This window comes from Perognathus longimembris, chromosome 17, assembly GCF_023159225.1.
Source record: "Perognathus longimembris pacificus isolate PPM17 chromosome 17, ASM2315922v1, whole genome shotgun sequence".
In the NCBI taxonomy this organism is placed as follows: domain Eukaryota; kingdom Metazoa; phylum Chordata; class Mammalia; order Rodentia; family Heteromyidae; genus Perognathus; species Perognathus longimembris.
This window is the reverse complement of record NC_063177.1, coordinates 36,621,990-36,641,141: the sequence shown is the minus strand read 5'-3', so window position 1 is coordinate 36,641,141 and position 19,152 is coordinate 36,621,990. Positions and strand designations below refer to the sequence as shown.

General features: G+C 49.2%; 1 protein-coding gene across 2 annotated transcripts in view; it reads left to right on the top strand.

Annotated features, from left to right (window-relative positions):
- Positions 1-981: 981 nt before the first annotated feature.
- Pip4k2b (phosphatidylinositol-5-phosphate 4-kinase type 2 beta) overlaps positions 982-19,152 on the top strand; it is a 29,117-nt gene continuing 10,946 nt past the window's right edge. The window contains exons 1-4 of one of the 2 annotated variants that reach the window (XM_048365226.1): positions 982-1,248; positions 14,102-14,199; positions 15,018-15,114; positions 18,090-18,242. In XM_048365226.1, the coding sequence (XP_048221183.1) occupies positions 1,090-1,248; positions 14,102-14,199; positions 15,018-15,114; positions 18,090-18,242 (507 nt within the window). In that variant the 5' untranslated portion in view covers positions 982-1,089. The remainder of the gene's footprint in view (positions 1,249-14,101; positions 14,200-15,017; positions 15,115-18,089; positions 18,243-19,152) is intronic. The other variant, XM_048365227.1, reaches the window with a different exon arrangement.

Here is a 19,152-nt window from a genome sequence, read left to right as displayed (position 1 = left end):
GGCTATTTTCTTGTTCTACTAATTTCTAATTCTGCTTAAAATGAATGTAATGTTCATTTAATCACCTCATCCTGTTGCCCTATGCCACTGTTAATGCTTTTTTAAATTAATTGGTAATAAAGTCTACTTTTATTTTTGCAACTGTGTAAAGAACGACCACGTGCAAAGTACTGAGTTTTCATACTCTCCAGCAGAATATGTTGTCCCCGTGATTCGTGCCAATACCCCGGGGAATTATGTAACGAAGTGTGGACAGTTTAGATTTCATGAAGCAAGCCGGAGAATGAGACAGAATCTTAGGCTAGGTGTCTGCCAGGTGCTATTCCTCTCTAGCCCCTTAGGCCAGCTGAGGCCTAGCTAATGCAGCAGGTGGGTGGGCGCGGGGCCCATTCATAAAACCTAAGGGTTCCGGGCCTGCCCCTCTCATTGGCCCTGAGGGAGAGGGGCGTGTCCCGCGGGTGGGGCCCGCCCTCGGCCCAGGGGAGTGGGAAGATCCACGCCGGGGTGGAGCGAGGGGGCGTTCCCTGGTTTTCCAGGGTAGACTTCCTTTTCCCCTAGCTGTGCTCCTCCTCTCTCCCCCGGGGTGGGGATGGTATGTCCCACCCTCCCCGCATTCCCGTCCCCTTTTCCCTCCCGGTGCTGGGGCGCCGCCGCCATCTTGGCACCTCAGGTTGAGGGAAAAGAGCCAAATCGGGGCCTTGGGGGCCCCGACAGGGAGTGCTGGCCGCAGGGTTACCGTGAGGTCGGCCCGGCGCCCCTGCCCTCCCAGCCCCTCGCTCCCACCCCCGCTCCGGCCGGCCGGGGCGGCCGCGGTCTGCCCGGGACGGGCGATCCCATCCCGGCGGGGAGAGGAGCGTGTGGTGACGGCGGACCGCGGCGCCGCCCGGGGGCGGGGTGCGGAGCGGGGAGGGCGGGGCGTGGGGCGGACGGAACCACCGGGGCGGGGTGGGGAGGTAACGGGACGGGCGCGACCATGGCTCGGTGAGGCAGCGGGGGTGGGGATCGGTCCGGGGGAGGCCTGGGGCCGCTGGCTTGTGTGCCGTCTCCGCCGCCCCCCGTTTCGCCGCCGCCGCCGCCGCCGCCCCGGGCATGTCGTCCAACTGCACCAGCACCACGGCGGTGGCGGTGGCGCCGCTCAGCGCCAGCAAAACCAAGACCAAGAAGAAGCATTTCGTGTGCCAGAAAGTGAAGCTATTCCGGGCCAGCGAGCCGATCCTCAGCGTCCTGATGTGGGGGGTGAACCACACGGTAACCAGCGCCCCACGCGCGCGCCCCTCCCACGCCCCCGGCCCTCGCCCCGCGGGGTCCTGTGGGTGACGCCTGCCACCCCTCACCCAGCCACTTGCATGCCCGCCCTCCCACCCTTGCATGCCGTCGGGCCGGGCGTGCACTCCCCGCACGCCACGCGAGGCCTGGCGTCTCGGTGGTATGCGGGCGCCTTCTCCCCTTCCCTCCAGCCCCTGTGGGTTCCTGCGTCGTGTGCTGGCTTCGGGCGGCCCCTGGACCTCCGAGGGAAGGCCCGGGCGCAGTGAGATCGCCCTCGTCGTCCCCTCTGCGTTTTCTCAGCCCACCCTCTTGGTTGCATGTGTAATTCCCCCTTGTCCCTTACAGCCGGCTGGCCATGTCATTATCCCGTTGACAGGACCAGTGGCACTGGCCTGCCAGAATCGTCCTGTTCGTGGTCGTTTGCTTGGTGTGGTGTGGTGTGGTGTGGTGTGTGGCTGCCCAAAGTTTCCCATCCTCCAGGCCTCCTTACCCCTGACTGTGGAAATCCTTGCTGGGTTTCTTTTTGCTGCTGATTAAACGAGGTGCATTAAGTGGAGAAAGCACAGGCTTTCTTGAACCACAGGCACTTTACCATGGTCCCCTTGAGTGAGGGAGAAGAGGGACTACAACCACCTGAGACAAGTGAAAGGCCTGATGATCACAAGGATTATTCATAGTAAAAGTAACGTGTCTTTCTTTTCTGTGGCATTCATTTCAGAGACATTGTTTTCATCCATCATTTGGTTACCTAGGATGTGGTAAAGGTGATTATTGTCCTAGATGAGAGGTCCCTGGGTGCTGTGATTGTCCAGTAGCTTCTGCCAGGAAGTTGGATCTGGACAGTGTTTGAACAGATGACTTTGCTTAGATGCTGTTTGTTTAGGGTCTGTCTCCTTCCTCTTCCAGCTACTTGTTCCTTGCCTTCTGACCATTTTTCTTTCTTTCTCTCCTTCTTCCTTTCTTTCTCTCTTTCTTTCTGTTTTTGATTGTTTGTTTTGTTTTGTTTTTTGAGTCTGTGCATTGGGAATGAGCAGAGGAAGGAAAAGAACCTGAAACACTAAGTGCTTTGCCAATGGAAGTTTGGAATGAGGAGAAATTAAGCTTTAGGTTTCCGATGGACTTCACAACTCTTTAGGCTCCCTGGCCTTTCTGCACTCTTGAAATTGCCCATAAGAACAAATAGAAAGATCAAGGGGCTCAAGATCAGCAAGACTTTGCTTTGCTTTGGCAAAGGAGCTAGAGGCTTTGGAGACTGAGTAACCACAGTCTGAGCCAATGCTTTAGATCTCTCTTTCCAATCTAGAAAAGCACAAGTAAGGATATGTGAAGTCCTTGTTGGTTTCTCAGTTTGGGGCAGGTTACCATTTTCAGTGCCATCCCTGGGGTTAGTGAGTATCCTCAGGTGGTAGGGTATACGTTGGTTTAATGCACAGACCTCTAGGGGCTGATTTGGGCCATTTGTCCAGCAGAGGTTGTTCCTTCTGCTTCTTGCTGCCTCCAGGGGTATCTGACATTTCTAGGGAAACTGGGTCATCAAAATGTGAACCCTGTGTCCCTTTCTGGAAGTCAGTCCTTTATTTACTTCACATCCTGGTTCTCACTAGAAAGCATCCTGTCTGTGTAGAGAACTAGTAGAAGCCTGAGGGTCAGGAAATGACAGCTAGCTGGAAGGAACTTTGGGTCCTTTGGGTGGAGGAGTAGCTTGCAAAGCCATTTTAGTTAGAGATGCAGCTCATTGGTGAGAACCATGGGAGCTGTGTTGGCCAGTGGCAGCTCTCCTGTTCCTTTCTTTCTCAGCCATGGCTCAAGGGAGGTGAGAACTGTGGTCTTGCTGGAGAACCCGAATGTGTTTCAAGCTGTGCACCTGTGCTTGCTAGTTCATGGGAGACTGCACGGTGCTTGGTTTTCTGCTGGGTAGGCAGTGGATCTGCCCATTTGTGGACATCGGATGGAATCCTCTGAGTGGTAGGTAGACACGGTGGTCACCTGCTTTCTTTACTAACTTTTTTTTTTTTTTTTTTTTTTTGCCAATCCTGGGGCTTGGACTCAGGGCCTGAGCACTGTCCCTGGCTTCTTCTTGCTCAAGGCTAGCACTCTGCCACTTGAGCCACAGCGCCACTTCTGGCCATTTTCTGTATATGTGGTGCTGGGGAATCAAACCCAGGGCCTCATGTATACGAAGCAAGCACTCTTGCCACTAGGCCATATCCCCAGCCCCCTTCTTTACTAACTTTTAAGAAAGTTTGGGGGGTTAGCTGGAAAAGCGTTGGCTTTGGGCATGTTGACCGAGCAGCTGGCAGTGGCGGTTGTGGTGGGCGTGCTAAGCACCATTGCTTTGGAAGCCAGTTGGTCTCGTGTTTCGCTTTGTTTCATTTGTCTATGCCAGTCATGGGGCTTGAACTCAGGGCATGGGGTGCTGTTCCTGAGCTCTCCTGCTCAAGGCTGATGCTCTACCACTTGAGCCATAGCTCCACTTCCAGCTTTTTGGTGGTTCATTGGAGATGAGTCTCCTGAGTTGTTAGGATTATAGGTGTGGGCCACCGGCCCCCACCTGGTCTCATGTTTTATGGGTTTATTCCAGCCTGCAGCAAGGCCTAAGGTTCAGTCACCCTCTGGGAAATGGAGACTTGCCCAGAAATAGGGTGTGAAATCTTGCGGTTCCCCAGGGCATTGGGACCACATTGCTTTTGAATTGCTAGCCTTGCTTGGAAAAGCTCCCTTCCTTTAGAAGCCTGCTGTCACCGTTTTTGCCATCTGAGGTTCCAGTTATTCCCCTCTGACTCTTTAGTTTCTCATTTATTTGGGCATCTGGTCTTGCTGGTCTGTGCTAGAATTGAGCAGGTGTGAAGGATGGTTGTCTTTATTGATAACAAGAGCTGCTTATCCTCTCCTGAGTCAGTTGGTTTGCTTCTGAGTAGAAAAGAGAGGCCTTGAACTCAGTGTTGTCATAGGAGCTCCTCTCATGGAGCATGGGGCATGTGGCCCCTGATCTGTGTGGAAGAAGAGTGTGTCGGAAACAAGGGGAACAATCAGAAGAGAACTGATTTTAGTGAGTGCAATGTAGTTCAAAGGGTCTGAAATTAAGGAATAGAGGCCTTCGGAGGGAGCCCCCAGGCCAGGGCGGCTGGCCCGGGCTGACATTTGGCCGTTTTAGGAACCAGGGCTGATTACCGAGGTGGTCAGGGAAATGGGACAGTGGATGGTAACTGTGTGCTTGCTCCTTGGAGAAACTGCCAGACTGTTCTCCAGAGCAGCTGCGTCATTATTGTCATAGTTCATGCAGTATGTGAGGGTTCTAGCTGCTCCAAGTCTTAGTCAACAGTTGCTACTATCTTTGAGTATAGATATTTTGATGAGTGTGAAACAGTATCTTATTGTTTCTTTGATTTGCATTTCTCTGATTACAAATTATACTAAACAGCTTGCCATGCACTTATTGGCCACCCAATAAGGAATTGAACCCATTGGCTTATTGGCTGGCTTGGATTGCCTTATTCCTACATGTACTTCCTGAGTCACTAGGATGACAGCCACTTACTGTGCTTCTCCCATAACTAGGTTGACGGGCATGTACCCCTAACTCCCCCCCCCCCCCCGGCAAAAAAAAGAATCTCAGGGACAACGCCCAGGCCCCAAGTTCAAACCCCAGGACTGGAACAAAAACAAAAACAAAAAAACCCAAAAACCTAATCTCACAGACTTTTCTGCCCAGGTTGGATCTCAGCCTCCTGAGTAGCTAGGATTACAGACATGAACTACCAGTGCCTGGCTATGTGTATAATCTTTGAAACATATTTTTGGTGATACTGCAGATTGGACCCAGGGCCTTGCACATGCTAGGAAAAATGCTACCACTGAGTTATATATATGCTTACCACTTTTCCCCCCTAGCCGTGAAAGGAAGTAGCAGGAACTCTCCATCTGGAGAGGGGACCAAAGAAAAGTCCCTGCATTGGTTATAGATTTTCACTTTTTGCCCAGGCTGGCCTAAACTGTGATCCTCCTATTTATGCTCCTTTAGGAGAATGAAAGGTACAAGCCACCATGCCCAGCCATTGTTCAAGATGTAGTCAGTCTCATAAACTTTTCTGCCTGGGCTGGCCTCCAACTGAGATCTCTTGATTTCAGCCTCTTAAGTACCTAGGACTATAGGTTTGAGCCATTGCACAGGCTGGCTTGGATTGCCTTATTCCTACAAGTGCTTCCTGGGTCACTAGGATGACAGCCATTGTGCATCTTCCAAAACTAGGTTGACGGGCATGTACCCCTAAACACCAACCTTTGGTCAAGATGGAGTTTATTATCTTTAAATAGTTGTACAGAGGGGTTAAATTCAACATGTCAATTTGTGAATACCATACAGCATAATCTGTGTAACCCCCTTCCCTTGAGAGGAGGTTTTTGTTTTTGTTTTTGTTTTTTGCCAGTCCTGGGGCTTGGACTTAGGGCCTGAGCACTGTCGCTGAGCTTCTTTTTGCTCAAGATGAACACTCTACCTCTTGAGCTACAGTGTCACTTCCAGCTTTTTCTGTTTATGTGGTACTGAGGAGCCGACCCCAGGGCTTCACGCCTGCTAGGGAAGCACTCTGCCACTAAGCCACATTCCCAGCAAAAGGAGTTTTTTTTTTTTTTTTTGCCAGTCCCGGGGCTTAGACTCAGGGTCTGAGCACTGTCCCTGGCTTCTTTTTGCTCAAGGCTAGCACTCTGCCACTTGAGCCACAGCGCCACTTCTGGCCGTTTTCTGTATATGTGGTGCTGGGGAATCGAACCCAGGGCCTCATGTATACGAGGCAAGCACTCTTGCCACTAGGCCATATCCCCAGCTCCCCAAAAGGAGTTTTGTGAATTTTTCACCCAGGCTTTTAAGCCCCCCCCCCTCCTCTTCCTCTTCCTTCTCCTCCTTCTCCTCCTTCACCACCTCCTCCTCCTCTTCCTCTTCCTCTTTTGCCAGACCTGGGGCTTGAACTCAGAGCCTAGGCCCTGTCCCTGAGCTTCATTTGTTCAAGGCTAGCACTTGAGCCACAGCACCACTTCTGGCTTTTTCTGTGTATGTGGTGCTGAGGAATCGAACCCAGGGCTTCATGCATGCTAGGCAAGCACTCTACCACTAAGCCATATTCCTAGCCTGTCTCCTATATTTTCTTCTTAACAGTTTTTTAAAAGCTTTACCGCCTGGTGCTGGCGGCTCATGCCTGTAAAGCCACTCTCCCCAGCCTCTTTTAGCAATTTCTAAGTCCTAGGGATATGTTTTCCAGCACGTCACTTTCTCTATGGTGGCAGGTAACAAATGAGGCAGTGGTGGCCATTGTTGAGCCCTCCGCCATCAGAGCTCTAGGACATGGGGGAAGTTTGGGTGGTTAGTCCATGCCCTCTGGGCAACAGTTCCTGTGGAAGTCACACAGGAAAGAGAGGGGCTGCTGGAAGCAGAAGTTCCATTAGATTAGAACTGATGATTGAATTTTTATCCCTGATAGGATTCTGAGACAAGGTGTAGCCCAGACTAACTTCAGACTACACCTTCCTGCCCCGCGTCGGCTACTGCTAGGATTAATCGGCATACATCCTCATACCTAGCCCAAGTTGTCTCTTAGCTTTTCAGCCTCCTCATTATTTATGCTGGTGGCTCATAGAATTATGTGAGGCAAGATACGAAAGGGCTCACCTTGCAAGGCACTTGTGGCTCATACCTGTAATCCTAGGTGCTCCAGAGGCTGAGACCTGAGGATCAAGGTTCCAAGCCAGCCCAGGTAGGAAAGTCCATGAGGCTCTTATCTCCAATAAACTACTCAGAAAAAGCCAAAAATGAAGCTGTGGCTCAAGTGGCAGAGTGCTAGCCTTGAGCACAGAGAGGCTCAAGAACAGTGCCCAGGCCCTGAGTTCAAGCCCCAGGACCTGCAAAAATAAAAACAAAACAAAAGCTCACCTTTTGGTGTGCTATCCTAAGCTTGATATTCCAGTGACTTTACATTCCACATTGTACTGTTAGGACTGAGGTGAGAGAGACTGACCAGGAATGTGCAGAACAGAAAAGCAAAGGCACATTTCCTTCACACACCAGGCATGATTGTTAATGCTTCAAAGCTTTCTGTTTCTCCAATGGTCCCAGTGGCATCTGAGATGTCCCAGTCTGGCTTATAGCCTCAGCAGCTAACTTTAACTTTCTTACCCTTCCTCCTGACCATGAGACCTTGGCATGGTCACACCAGCCTTCCTGTCACTGCTGTTTGTCCCCGTGTTAGCCATCCTTCAGTTCCCAACATTCTCCTTTTTTCTTTCTTCCCTTCTTTTCTTTCTCTTGTTTTCTTTTTCTTTTTTTGCCAGTACTAGTGTTTGAACTCAAGGCCTGGATACTACTGTTCCTTAGCTTTTATGATCACTTGAGCCTCATCTCTACTTTCAGCTTTTTTTTTTTTTTTTTTTTTTGTCATTAATTGGAGTTAAGAGTCCCCCAGACTTTCCTGCTTGTGCTGGTTCCAAACTGTGCTCCTCAGATCCTCAGCCTCCCAAGTAGCTGGGATTGTAGGTGTGCATGAGCCAGTGGCAACCAGCTTTGTGTGTGTGTGTGTGTGTGTGTGTGTGTGTGTGTGAAACAAGGTCTCTCTGTGTAGTTTGGTGGGTCTAGAACTCGTAATCCTCTTACCTTGTCCTTCTCAGTGCTGGGATTATGGGCCTGCGCCATCCCTCCTCTCCCTCCTCTTTTTTACCCATCCCTCTTCCCAACTCCACATTTATAGAGCAGCTACCACGTGTCTGCCATTGTGCTAAAGACAATGTTAAGACAGCACTTCTTCCTTGATATAAAATGGTCAAAAGTACTAGCCTTGTAGCTAGCTGATTAATAGAGGTGGCTGTTATTTATTTATAGTTATAATGTGTGTACCTGGCTTTCCTGTATCATTCTTACTTCCTTTTTACTACCTCTGACTTGTGCTGCTACCCTCAGTCCAGCCCTGTGTCCCTGTGCACACATTCACTATTCCTAAAGTGAACAATGTATTCCTTCTTTCTTTTTCCTTTTTCAATCCTGGGGCTTGAGCTGAGGGCCTGGATGCTGTCCCTGAGCTTTTTGTACTCAAGGCTAGCTTGAGCCATCGTTGTATTTCCTGCTGGTTTTTTTTTTTTTGCAGTTCATTGGACATAAGAGCCTCATGGACTTGCCTGCCTGGGCTGATTTCACCTATGATCTTCAGATCTTAGTCTCCTGAGTAGCTAGGATTACAGGCATGAGCCTGCTCAGCTTCAGATATATTTCAAATGTATTTCTATACTACTTCCTATAGCAGTCAGCCCTCTCATTCCTATTCCTGGGCATATTATATTAATGTGTTTTTCCATCTCCTTTTTTTTTTTTTGCCAGTCCTGGGCCTTGAACTCAGGGCCTGAGCACTGTCCTTGGCTTTTTTTTTTTTTTTTTTTTGCTCAAGTCTAGCACTCTGCCACTTGAGCCACAGCGCCACTTCTGGCCATTTTTTTATCTATGTGGTGCTGAGGAATCGAACCCAGAGCTTCATGTATAGGAGGCGAGCACTCTTGCCACTAGGCCATATTCCCAGCCCTCCATCTCCTTTTGAACACAACAGCAATAGCTCTCACCACCTTGCACATGTCAATCGTTGTCTGTCTTCCCAACCAAATGAAGACCACATCGCTGGGTTTTTGTATCCCCAGCTCTGAAAGCCCTGCCACAGAGTGAATTGAAAAGAAGTTTGGCAGAGACTTAAGCCACATCAGGAAAGGCACTGAATGCCAGGCTGGGGAGTTTAAAGCTTTACCCCACAATTGGTGAGGAGCCATGGAAGATTTTTAAGCAAGGGTGTAACACGATCTTGTGGATTCTTCCAGTGTCAAGTGCTCTTGGCAATACCAGGAGAGGCTTAAGTGCCCTGTTCCTAGGCTGGTGGGTGAGGGCTAGCTAGGGTCTGCCTCTCTGACCATTCTCTGAACCTTGCTGGTCCTGATGTCTGTGTCCATTCTCTCAAATATGTGTGTGTATGTGTGCACGTGTGTGTATGTATATGTATGTATATCTTTCATTTCAAGTGACACTGTCACTCTCCCTATTCTCATCTCCCTGGGAAGATAAGAAATCTCCTATTTCTGGGGCTTAAATATGGCCTAGTGGTAGAGTACTCGCCTCCTTTACATGAAGCCCTGGGTTTGATTCCTCAGCACCACATACATAGAAAACAGACGGAAGTGGCCCTGTGGCTCAAGAGGTAAAGTGCTAGCCTTGAGCAAAAAGAAGCCGGGGACAGTGCTCAGGCCCTGAGTCCACGCCCCAGGACTGGCAACAAAAACAAAACAAATAAACAAAGAAGTCTCCTATTTCTTTGGATCAACAACCCCAGCTCAATCTCCCGCCTCCCACACGTATCTAACATAGGATGAAAAATATGTAATAGCTATTCCAGTAGGTACTGTTCTATTGAAATGGAATAAAATTCTCTGGGATATAAAATTTTGAGCAACGAAAAAACAAACAAAAAACCCAAAGTACAGCTAATCCCTAGAGTGAGGCGTTAGAAAAGGGAGCCGGGTCCAAGTCAGATACAGATCACGTTCAGCAACATACAGGGTTGAAAATGTCCTCTTATTGGGCTGTATAGTCAGTAGTAAAGATGATTTGGGAGCTATGAGCTGACCAGTTTATAATAATTTCAACTGTGCTACACTCAGTTATGCTGCAAACTAACACATAGAACATTCCTGAGTGTTCACATTAGAACAGTTCATTCTGGCTGAGGGACAGTTCATCCCTCTCAGAATGTTTTAGCCTCTTCTAGTTTCTCCAGTATCAAGTCCTGGTCTTGCCATCAAGTTTGAATGTGTGTGTGCAGATACTACAACTTAAACTCAGGGCCTCATGCTCTTGCTCTGTTTTTTTCATTCACAATTGGCAGTGTACCACTTGAGCCACACCTCCTCCTCCACCTCCACCTCCACCTTTTCTTCTTCCTCTTCTTTGTCGTTGTCATCCTCTTCCTCCTTTGTTTTGCTTGTTATTTGGAGACAAGAGTCTCTTGGATTCATTTGCCTGGACTCTGAACCTCCATTCTCAAAGCCTAGCTTTCTGAGTAGCTAGGATTATAGGCATAAGCCACCTGAGCTTGGCTCCACGTTTCAGTCTTTAACCCAGAATTAATTTGTAGTAGGTGCCATAACATTTTGGGGTGAAGCCATATGCCCTTTGAGCCAGTGGTTTGTTCTTTCTAGCATGGAGGAATGAGACAGAAAAATCAGAATTAAGCCAGGTGCAGTGGCCCAAGCCTGTAATCCTAGTTCCTTGGAAGGTTGAGATCAGGGGATGACAGTTTGAGGCCAGCCCAGACAAAAAAGTTCATGAGACTCCATCTTGACCAGTGCACATTGGCATGCACGTGTGATCCCAGCACCATAGGGAAGCACAAACAGGAGCATCATAGTGTAGGCTAGCCTGGGCAAAAAGGGAGATCTTATCTCAAAGAAAAATGCAAAAAGGGCTAATGGAGTGGCTCAAGTGGTGGCAGAGCACTGCTTAGTGAGTGCAAAGCCCTGAGTTCAGCCACAATACTACAAAAAAAGAAAAAAGGGGCAGAATTTCCTAAGAGCCTTGAAGCTTTTTATCTATCTCCATTTTATCTATTTTTGTGATATAGCCCAGGCTAGCCTCAAACTCTTCATCCCCTTGTCTCCACCTCCCAAGTGTCTGCTTCCCCTTTAACTCAAGAGCTTTAACTCCTAGGCTTGATATTGCCAGGAAAAAAGGAAGTGGGATAGCCACCACGAATTGTTTCTGTTGGCAGAAAAGCAAGGAAGTGGAATGGTTTCCTGTGCAGGCACAAATTTGACTCAATTGACTTCTCTTGTGAGCGCCCCTCAATGGGGTGGCTCTCTTTTTTTTAACTGTTGGGAAAGTTTAGCCAATGAAGGGCATCACAAACTGATAGCTGGGAAATCATATGTGTGTGTGTGTGTGTGTGTGTGTGTGTGTGTGTGTGCGCGCGCGCGCGTGTGCGTGCACACATGCTCATGTGTACATGCCCGTGTGCATGTGCACGCACATGTGCGTGAGTGCATGGGTATGCTGGGCCTGGAGCTTGAACTCAGGACACAAGTGCTGTCCCTGAGCTTTTTTGCTCAAGGCTAGCAGCTCCATTTCTGGCTTTTTTTGGTTGCTTAATGGGAGATAAGAGCCCAGGCTAGCTTTGAGCTGTGATTTATTTTTTTATTTTTATTTTTGCCAGTCCTGGGCCTTGGACTCAGCACTGTCCTGAGCACTGTCCCTGGCTTCTTCCCGCTCAAGGCTAGCACTCTGCCACCTGAGCCACAGCGCCCCTTCTGGCCATTTTCCATATGGGGAATCGAACCAAGAGCTTCATGTGTAGGAGGCAAGCACTCTTGCCTCTAGGCCATATTCCCAGCCCTGATTTTTTTTTTTTTAATTCTTTGAACACTCTTGAGTTGCTAGGCACCTAGTTTATGCTGGGAATTGTAAAATCACCTTTATCGGGGAAAACTTGGCATATGATAAAATAAACACACTTTGAGTGTACAGTTTCTTGAGTTTGGACAAATGTATAAATCATGTAGCTTCAATCTGAAAAAAATTCAGATTTTTTTTTTTTTTTTACAGGGCCTGGGCACTGTCCTTGGGCTTCTTTTGCTCAAGGCTAGCACTCTACCACTTGAGCCACAGCGCCACTTCTGGCTTTTTCTGTGTATGTGGGGCTGAGGAATCAAACCCAGGGCTTCATTTATGTGAGATGAGCACTCTACCACTAAGCCACCTTCCCAGCCCTCAGATCATTTCTTTCATCTTGGCATCTCCTTTCTCATGTCTCTTTGCACTGGCAGCCCGTGATTTCTCTGTAGATCCCATTTCTAGGGAGTCACACAGGGGTGCTCTTTTGTTCTTGCCAGTTTTTGCCAGCAGTGTGTTTGGTTTCTACCCTTTTGCCCCTTCTCCATACTCATCTACACCTGTACTTTCCTTCACTGGCCCCAGGTACAGACTGGGTTTTTCACCATCTCTGGGAAGGCAGGCTTGGTTCCCCAGCCCATTACCACATTAACATCAATTTCTTCCATCCTCTGACATTTATAAATTTAAAAAAAAAAGGTTTTGCAGCATAAAAGGGGCAGCAAATTAAATGCCATTTCCCCCATTTCTGGCCCCGGAGGAGTCCTAATGACTAGTAGGTTATTCCCTCCCTACCACATGAGGCCCCATTGAGATGATAGGATTTACAAGGCAAGTGTGTGGGAGACACAAGGCTGTGCTCTCCCACCCCCAATCCATTAAGTCAGGACTAAGGTTTCCTCTGTAAATCCCAAATGCATTAATGGCAACTGGGCTGAGGGTCAAATGTCAGATACTCTGCTGTGATGGGAGAGGACATCTGTGGCTAATTAGACCACTAATTGGCTAAGCGTGATGGAGAAGGCAGGATCTACCCTCAGCTCCCTGCCAATGGCAAGTCAGCTCCCAGAGGGGGGGGAATAAAAGACCCTGAAGAGGTTTGTTTGAAGTAGGGGTGCGACATCTCCCCTCCCCCCAGCATAAGAAGGTCATACATAGGGAACTGATCTTGCTTTCATCCTGGTTAGAGTGAGCCAGGGCCAGAGGTCTACCCCTTCTACTCACTCTAAATTTAATCCTTTACTTTGAAACCCACCCAAGCTTTTTTCTGCCTTGAGGCAATGACTTGAGTGACCCACAATTTATATGAAGAATTTATATGAATTAAAATGCACCTTGGTCGGAGGACATTTATTCACTGATCATTTGTTATGACATTGGAAAAATACTTATTGAGTATCTGTCATGTTGCCAGGCACTCACGATTCTTCAAAGATCACTTGGATGATTTAAATTTAAAAACCAAAAAAAGGGGCTGGGGATATGGCCTAGTGGCAAGAGAGCTTGCCTCGTATACATGAGGCCCTGGGTTCAATTCCCCAGCACCACATATATAGAAAATGGCCAGAAGTGGCACTGTGGCTCAAGTGGCAGAGTGCTAGCCTTGAGCAAAAGGAAGCCAGGGACAGTGCTCAGGACTGGCAAAAAAAAAAAAAAAGTTTTGGTTTTTATTTTGAGACAGGTTCTTATGACTGAGCCCAGGCTGACTTTGAACTTGTGCTCCTGCCACAGCCTCCTAATTGCTGGAATTAATAGGCATACACCACCATACTCAGCCTTGTTAGATGATCTTTGCATAGAAAAATCACTAATGTGAGCCAGGCACTGGTGGCTCACACTGTAATCCTAGCTACTCAGGAAGCTGAGGGTCCCTGTTCAAAGCCAGCCTGGGTAGGAAAGTCCATGAGACTTATCTCCAATTAGCAACCAAAAAGCTGGAAGTAGAGCTGTGGCTCAAAGTGATAGAGCACCAGCTGTGTGTGTGTGTGTCTGCCAGTCCTGGGGCTTGAACCCAGGGCCTGGGCACTCACCTTGGGCTTCTTTTTGCTCAAGGCTAGCACTCTACCACTTGAGTACAGGCGCCACTTCCAGCTTTTTCTGTTTATGTAGTGCTGAGGAATCGAACCCAAGACTTCATGCATGCTAGGCAAGCACTCTACCACTAAGCCACATTCCCAGCCCCTCCCTCCAATGCTCTCTTCATCTCCTTTATTTTACCTCTTGTGTCCCATGGGGCATGTGGCTGGCCTCTGAACTAAGACTGTATCAAGGCATCAGCTTTAAGCAAAAAAGCTAAGAAACAGTGCTCAGGTGCTGAGTTACCAAAAAAATTAAAATAAGACTAGTAATAAAGACAGGGAAGGAATCTGAATGGACATAGCATTCTGCGCTGTAGAACATGATGAATCAAGTGGCTTCTTTCCCTTTACTTTGCAGATCAATGAGCTCAGCAATGTCCCTGTCCCTGTCATGCTGATGCCAGATGACTTCAAAGCTTACAGCAAGATCAAGGTGGACAATCATCTCTTCAATAAGTAAGTGGCCTTTTGCACATAGGCTCAGGTCCTCGTGATAGACCAGACCAGGGTGAAACAATGCCAACAAGTGGACAGGGAAAATGCATTCATTGTGTGCCTTTCCCCCTCCAATTCTCTCTCTCTCTCTCTCTTTTTTTTTTTTTTTTTTTTTGCCAGTCCTGGGGCTTGAACTTAGGGCCTGAGCACTGTCCCTGGCTTCTTTTTGCTCTAGGCTAGCACTCTACCACTTGAGCCCCAGCACCACTTCTGGCTTTTTCTGTTTATGTGGTACTGAGGAATCAAACCCAGGGCTTCATGCATGCCAGGCAAGCACTGTACTGCTAAGCCACATTCCCAGCCCCTCCAATTGTCTCTTAATCTCCTTCATTATTTTACCCCTTGTGTCCCGTGGGGCATGTGGCGGGCATGTGGCTGGCCTCTGAACTGAGACTGTATCAGGGGACTTCCTTTGTTGTCTGAGACAGGAGGCTGCCAGGTAGGTTCCTGGCCAGCGGATTCAGTCATGCTCCTCTCTTCTTCCACTGACCACCCTCTCCGAATGGGTGTGTGAACAACATAAAAAGAACTGGGTGGGCTGGGAATGTGGCTTGGTCATAGAGTGTCTAGCATGCATGAAGCCCTGGGTTTGATTCCTCCGTAAAATGTAAACAGGAAAAAGCCAGAATTGGCGCTGTGGCTCAAGTGGTAGTGCGCTAGCCTTAGGCAAAAGAAGCTCAGGGACAGTGCCTAGGCCCTGAGTTCAAGCCCCAGGTCTGGCTAAATAAATAAGTTGAGCAAAGAGTAGCTGGCAAAGCTGTGTCTCTGCTTTCCCCTAGGGAAAACCTCCCCAGCCGCTTCAAGTTCAAGGAGTACTGCCCCATGGTGTTCCGGAACCTCCGGGAGAGGTTTGGGATTGACGATCAGGATTACCAGGTACAGGCTGTCTTGGCAAAACCTGAGGGCTCAGGGGTGAAGGGATCATCCAGCCACAGGACCAGTGGAGGGGAAACGGCGTCTCTGTCCTGTCTGCCTTCCTCAGCCCCAGCAGTCTCCTCAGGATGGTGGACCTTTGAGGGGCGAGGGCGTAGAGGAGCTTCAGAGGTGCCTTCCATGCACCCGACTCTGGGAGGGAGAGGGCTGTGTAGAAACTGCTTCATTTCAGTCCAGCATTGTCAGTCGTAGTTTGACTTCAAAGAGAGAATTGTTGCCAGCAGATAAGAGGGGCTGGGAATATGGCTTAGTGGCAAGAATGCTTGCCTCGTATACACGAAGCCCTGGGTTCGATTCCTCAGCACCACATATATAGAAAAAGCCGGAAGTGGAGCTGTGGCTCAAGTGGCAGAGTGCTAGCCTTGAGTAAAAGGAAACCAGGGACAATGCTCAGACCTTGAGTTCAAACCCCAGGACTGGCAAAAAAACAAAAACAAAGCAGATAAGATAGATCAGGAAAGGAAGACTTCTGGGGTAGTGTAACCCCCTGCCAAGTATGAGTGTTATCCTCTAAGCTTGTCCCCATTCCTCGTGGTGGAAGAGTAGGTAGGCACAGTAGGGCAGCTGCCCCTTCTAGGGGTACTGTGGTAGAAGTCACTGACCTGCTGGGAGGAGTCAGTTCCAGCATGAGGACGGTAAAGTCTCCACTCAAAGTCCAAGGTTTCTGTCCTGCTCTGACTTGCTTTCCTTGTACTAGCTTTCCTGGCAGACCCCCCTGTGAAGAGGGGGAGCATAACTGTCTTTCGGTGATCTGGGGAAGAAGACTGTGGACAGCACAATGCAATCTAAGACAGAGGCCCACGTCCCTTAAAACACTAGTTCCTGCCTCCTTCCTTGGGGCGCCTTTCAGAGTTCACTGGAGTAGAGTGAGCCTGGCAAATAGGCCTTCTCCCTCCCTCCTCTCCCTTCTCTGGAGAGATGAGAGTCCTGATGAGGAGGGGGAGAGGGAGCTAGGAGCTTGAGCACCCAGGAATATCACCCACGTCTGCGAAGTATTCAGGGAGCCCGGCGCCTGTGGCTCAAACCTGTAATTCTAGCTAATCACGAGGTTGAGATCTAAGGACTGAAGTTGGAAGCTATTATGGACAGACAAATCTGAGAGATTCTAATCTCCAAAAAGCCAGAAGTGGTGCTGTGACTCAAGTGGTAGAGGGCTAGCTTTGGAGTGAAAAAGCTAAGGGACAATGAATTCTAGTAACACACGCACGCACGCACGCACGCACGCACGCACGCGCGCTGAAGGGGCCCTTCAGCCCTGTGTTAAAAATCATGAATTGAAGGACCTGAGGTTTTTCTGAAAACCTCTTGCCACTTTTGCAACCCCACATTGTTTGGCTGCCTTTTCCTCCCCTTTGGTTCCTTCACCGCCACATCCTCTCAGCATCTGCTTTTTGCCTCTAATAGTGGTGTGGGCACATGACTGTGCTCCAGGCTGAAATGAGGGCAGCAAGGCTGGTGTTCGGGCACTGGACTCCTAACTCGTGGGCTGCTAGTGATTTAGTCAGGAGATGTTGCTGAATGTGAGGTTGGGGGGGAGGTGGCTGCACCCTTCAAGTCATAACTGGTAGGAGACCAAATGGGACTCACATGGCCTTCTCAGCATTTCTGAGTTTGGAGCGCCCCACTTCAGGGACTATCCAGAGCCCCTCACCCTTCCAGACTTAGTTTCCCCATGAAGATGGTGCCATTCCCCCCACTGGGTTTTGTGAGGGAATTTTAGGTGACAGGAGAGTAGGACCCTCAGAAAGAAACGATGGGAGAGCTTGGAGAGGAGGCATTTCTGTGAGCAGATCCCTATCAATATGGTCCTGGCAGTGGGGACAGCCTCTCAGCCTTGCCTCCTAACGGTCTGCTCTGAGAACCCAGCTGGCCCTTGATTTACTCACGCCTCCCTCCACCCTTCCTGAAGCTTCTCTCTGACTCTACTGGGAGGGGACCTTGAGGAGGCACAGAGGCCAAGATAGAAGGCTCCTAGAACTGCCTCCCAGTCTTCCCCAATGAGCAAGGCTGAGGGAAGGGTGGTGTCAGGCAGAGATGAGACTGACCTCCAACTTTGGGAAGGGATTCTAGCATCAGACCCAGCACAGGAAGAAGTGGCTGTCAATCAGGCATCAGTAGCTCATGCCTGTAATCCTAGCTACTCAGGAAGCTGAGGTCTGAGGATCATAGTTGAAGCTAACCTGGGCAAGAAAGTGTGAGACTCTTATTCTAGTTAAATACCAAAAAGCCATAAATGGAGATGTGGCTTAAGTGGTAGAGCACCAGCCTTGAGTGAAAAAGCTAAGGGACAACACGCAGGCCCTGAGTTCAAGCCCCAGGGCCAACATATACATACATAGAAGAGACTGTCCATTGTCTCCTTATGCAAAACCTTTTACATTTTTCTTAAGCTTGGTCTTTGTTGCCTAAGAATCTGGACAATCTGTTTCCTTATGTTTCAGGTGAGGAGACCTCAGTAGGGAAGGTAAATGGCTCATTGAAGGTTGTATTTCTGTGAAGGTTAGGGATTAAGTCCTACCCCTCACACTGGAGTGGTTTTAGTTTGTAGACTAACTTTAGGGGATCAGGATGGAAAGGAGTCCTCTTGCCATCCTAGTCCAAGATCAGGAGCAGATGGATAAAGAGCAACTCACATGGTCCTGGAGGGAGATTTTTAGGGAGAGGTGTGAACACCCCTCTGGGACTCCTCTGTTGTGTCAGTGTGTGAGTTGTTTTGAGCATTCCCTCCATAAGAGAAGACAGCATCCAAGTCCAGAGTCCAGGGGCTGGAGGTGCAGCACACTGGTGCAATGCTTGCCTAGCATGTGTGAAGCCCCGAGTTCTATCCTCAGCACTGAAAAAAGGAGCAAAACTAAGTAGAAAATACTGTGACCACCCCCACTCCACCCAAACCAGCTGTTTCTGCCTTGGCCCTTCAGAACTCAGTGACACGCAGCGCTCCCATCAACAGTGACAGCCAGGGCCGGTGCGGCACGCGTTTCCTCACTACCTACGACAGGCGTTTTGTCATCAAGACCGTGTCAAGTGAGGATGTGGCGGAGATGCACAACATCCTAAAGAAATACCACCAGGTATGGTGAGTCCCGAGCCCGGGTGATGGAGGCTGGGCGGGAGGAGGCAAACGGGCCCTGGGGGGTTTCTCGGGGGGGGGGGGGCAGGTCCTCTCTGGAAATGGCAGATGCTTCCTCATAACCAAATGCTGACTCAGTGCCAGACAGAAGGCTTGTTGCTCATGCCTGCATAACTGTTTGTGGTCTGAGTTGGCAAGCTGTTTTGTTTTTTGTTTTTTGTTTTGTCAGTTGTAGGGCTTGAACTCAGGGCCTGGGCACTGTCCCTGAGCTCTTTTGCTCCAGGCTAGCACTCTACCACTTGAGCCACAGCGCCACTTCAGGTTTTGAATTGTTAATTGGAGATTAGAGTCTCATGGGGACTTTACTACCCAGGCTGGCTTTGAGCCACAATCCTCAGATCTCAACCTCCTGAGTAGCTAGGATTATAAGCGTGAGCCACTGGTGTGCCTGGCAGTGGCAAGTTTTTACACTCTGGCATCTGCCATGCTTCTTCTGAAAGAGGTCCTGGTGGGCAGCAGGGCTGTTTCCTTTCCTGTCCTGACTGTGCACTCATCTGGAACCTGCCTGGGAGAAACAGGAATACCGAGGCACCATTTGGGCGCTTATATAGAACCTGCCCGAGTCCTTTCTCTGGGGTGCCTAGAAGTGATGAAGGGAACCCTCTGTCCCTTGGGGAGTTACAGAGAATCAGAGTGGAGAATCAGAGGCAGACAGCCTAACTGGAAGTTTCACAATGGCTCCAGGGACTGCTTCCCTGACACTCTAATCCTGGATGCATTTCCACTGTGGGGACACTTCCAGTAAGAACGTGGAGCATGGAACTTTTTTTGTTTTTTTTTTGGTGCTGATACTGGGGCTTGAACTCATGACCTCAAGCTCTTGCTTGGCTCTTTTTTTTTTTTTTTGGCTG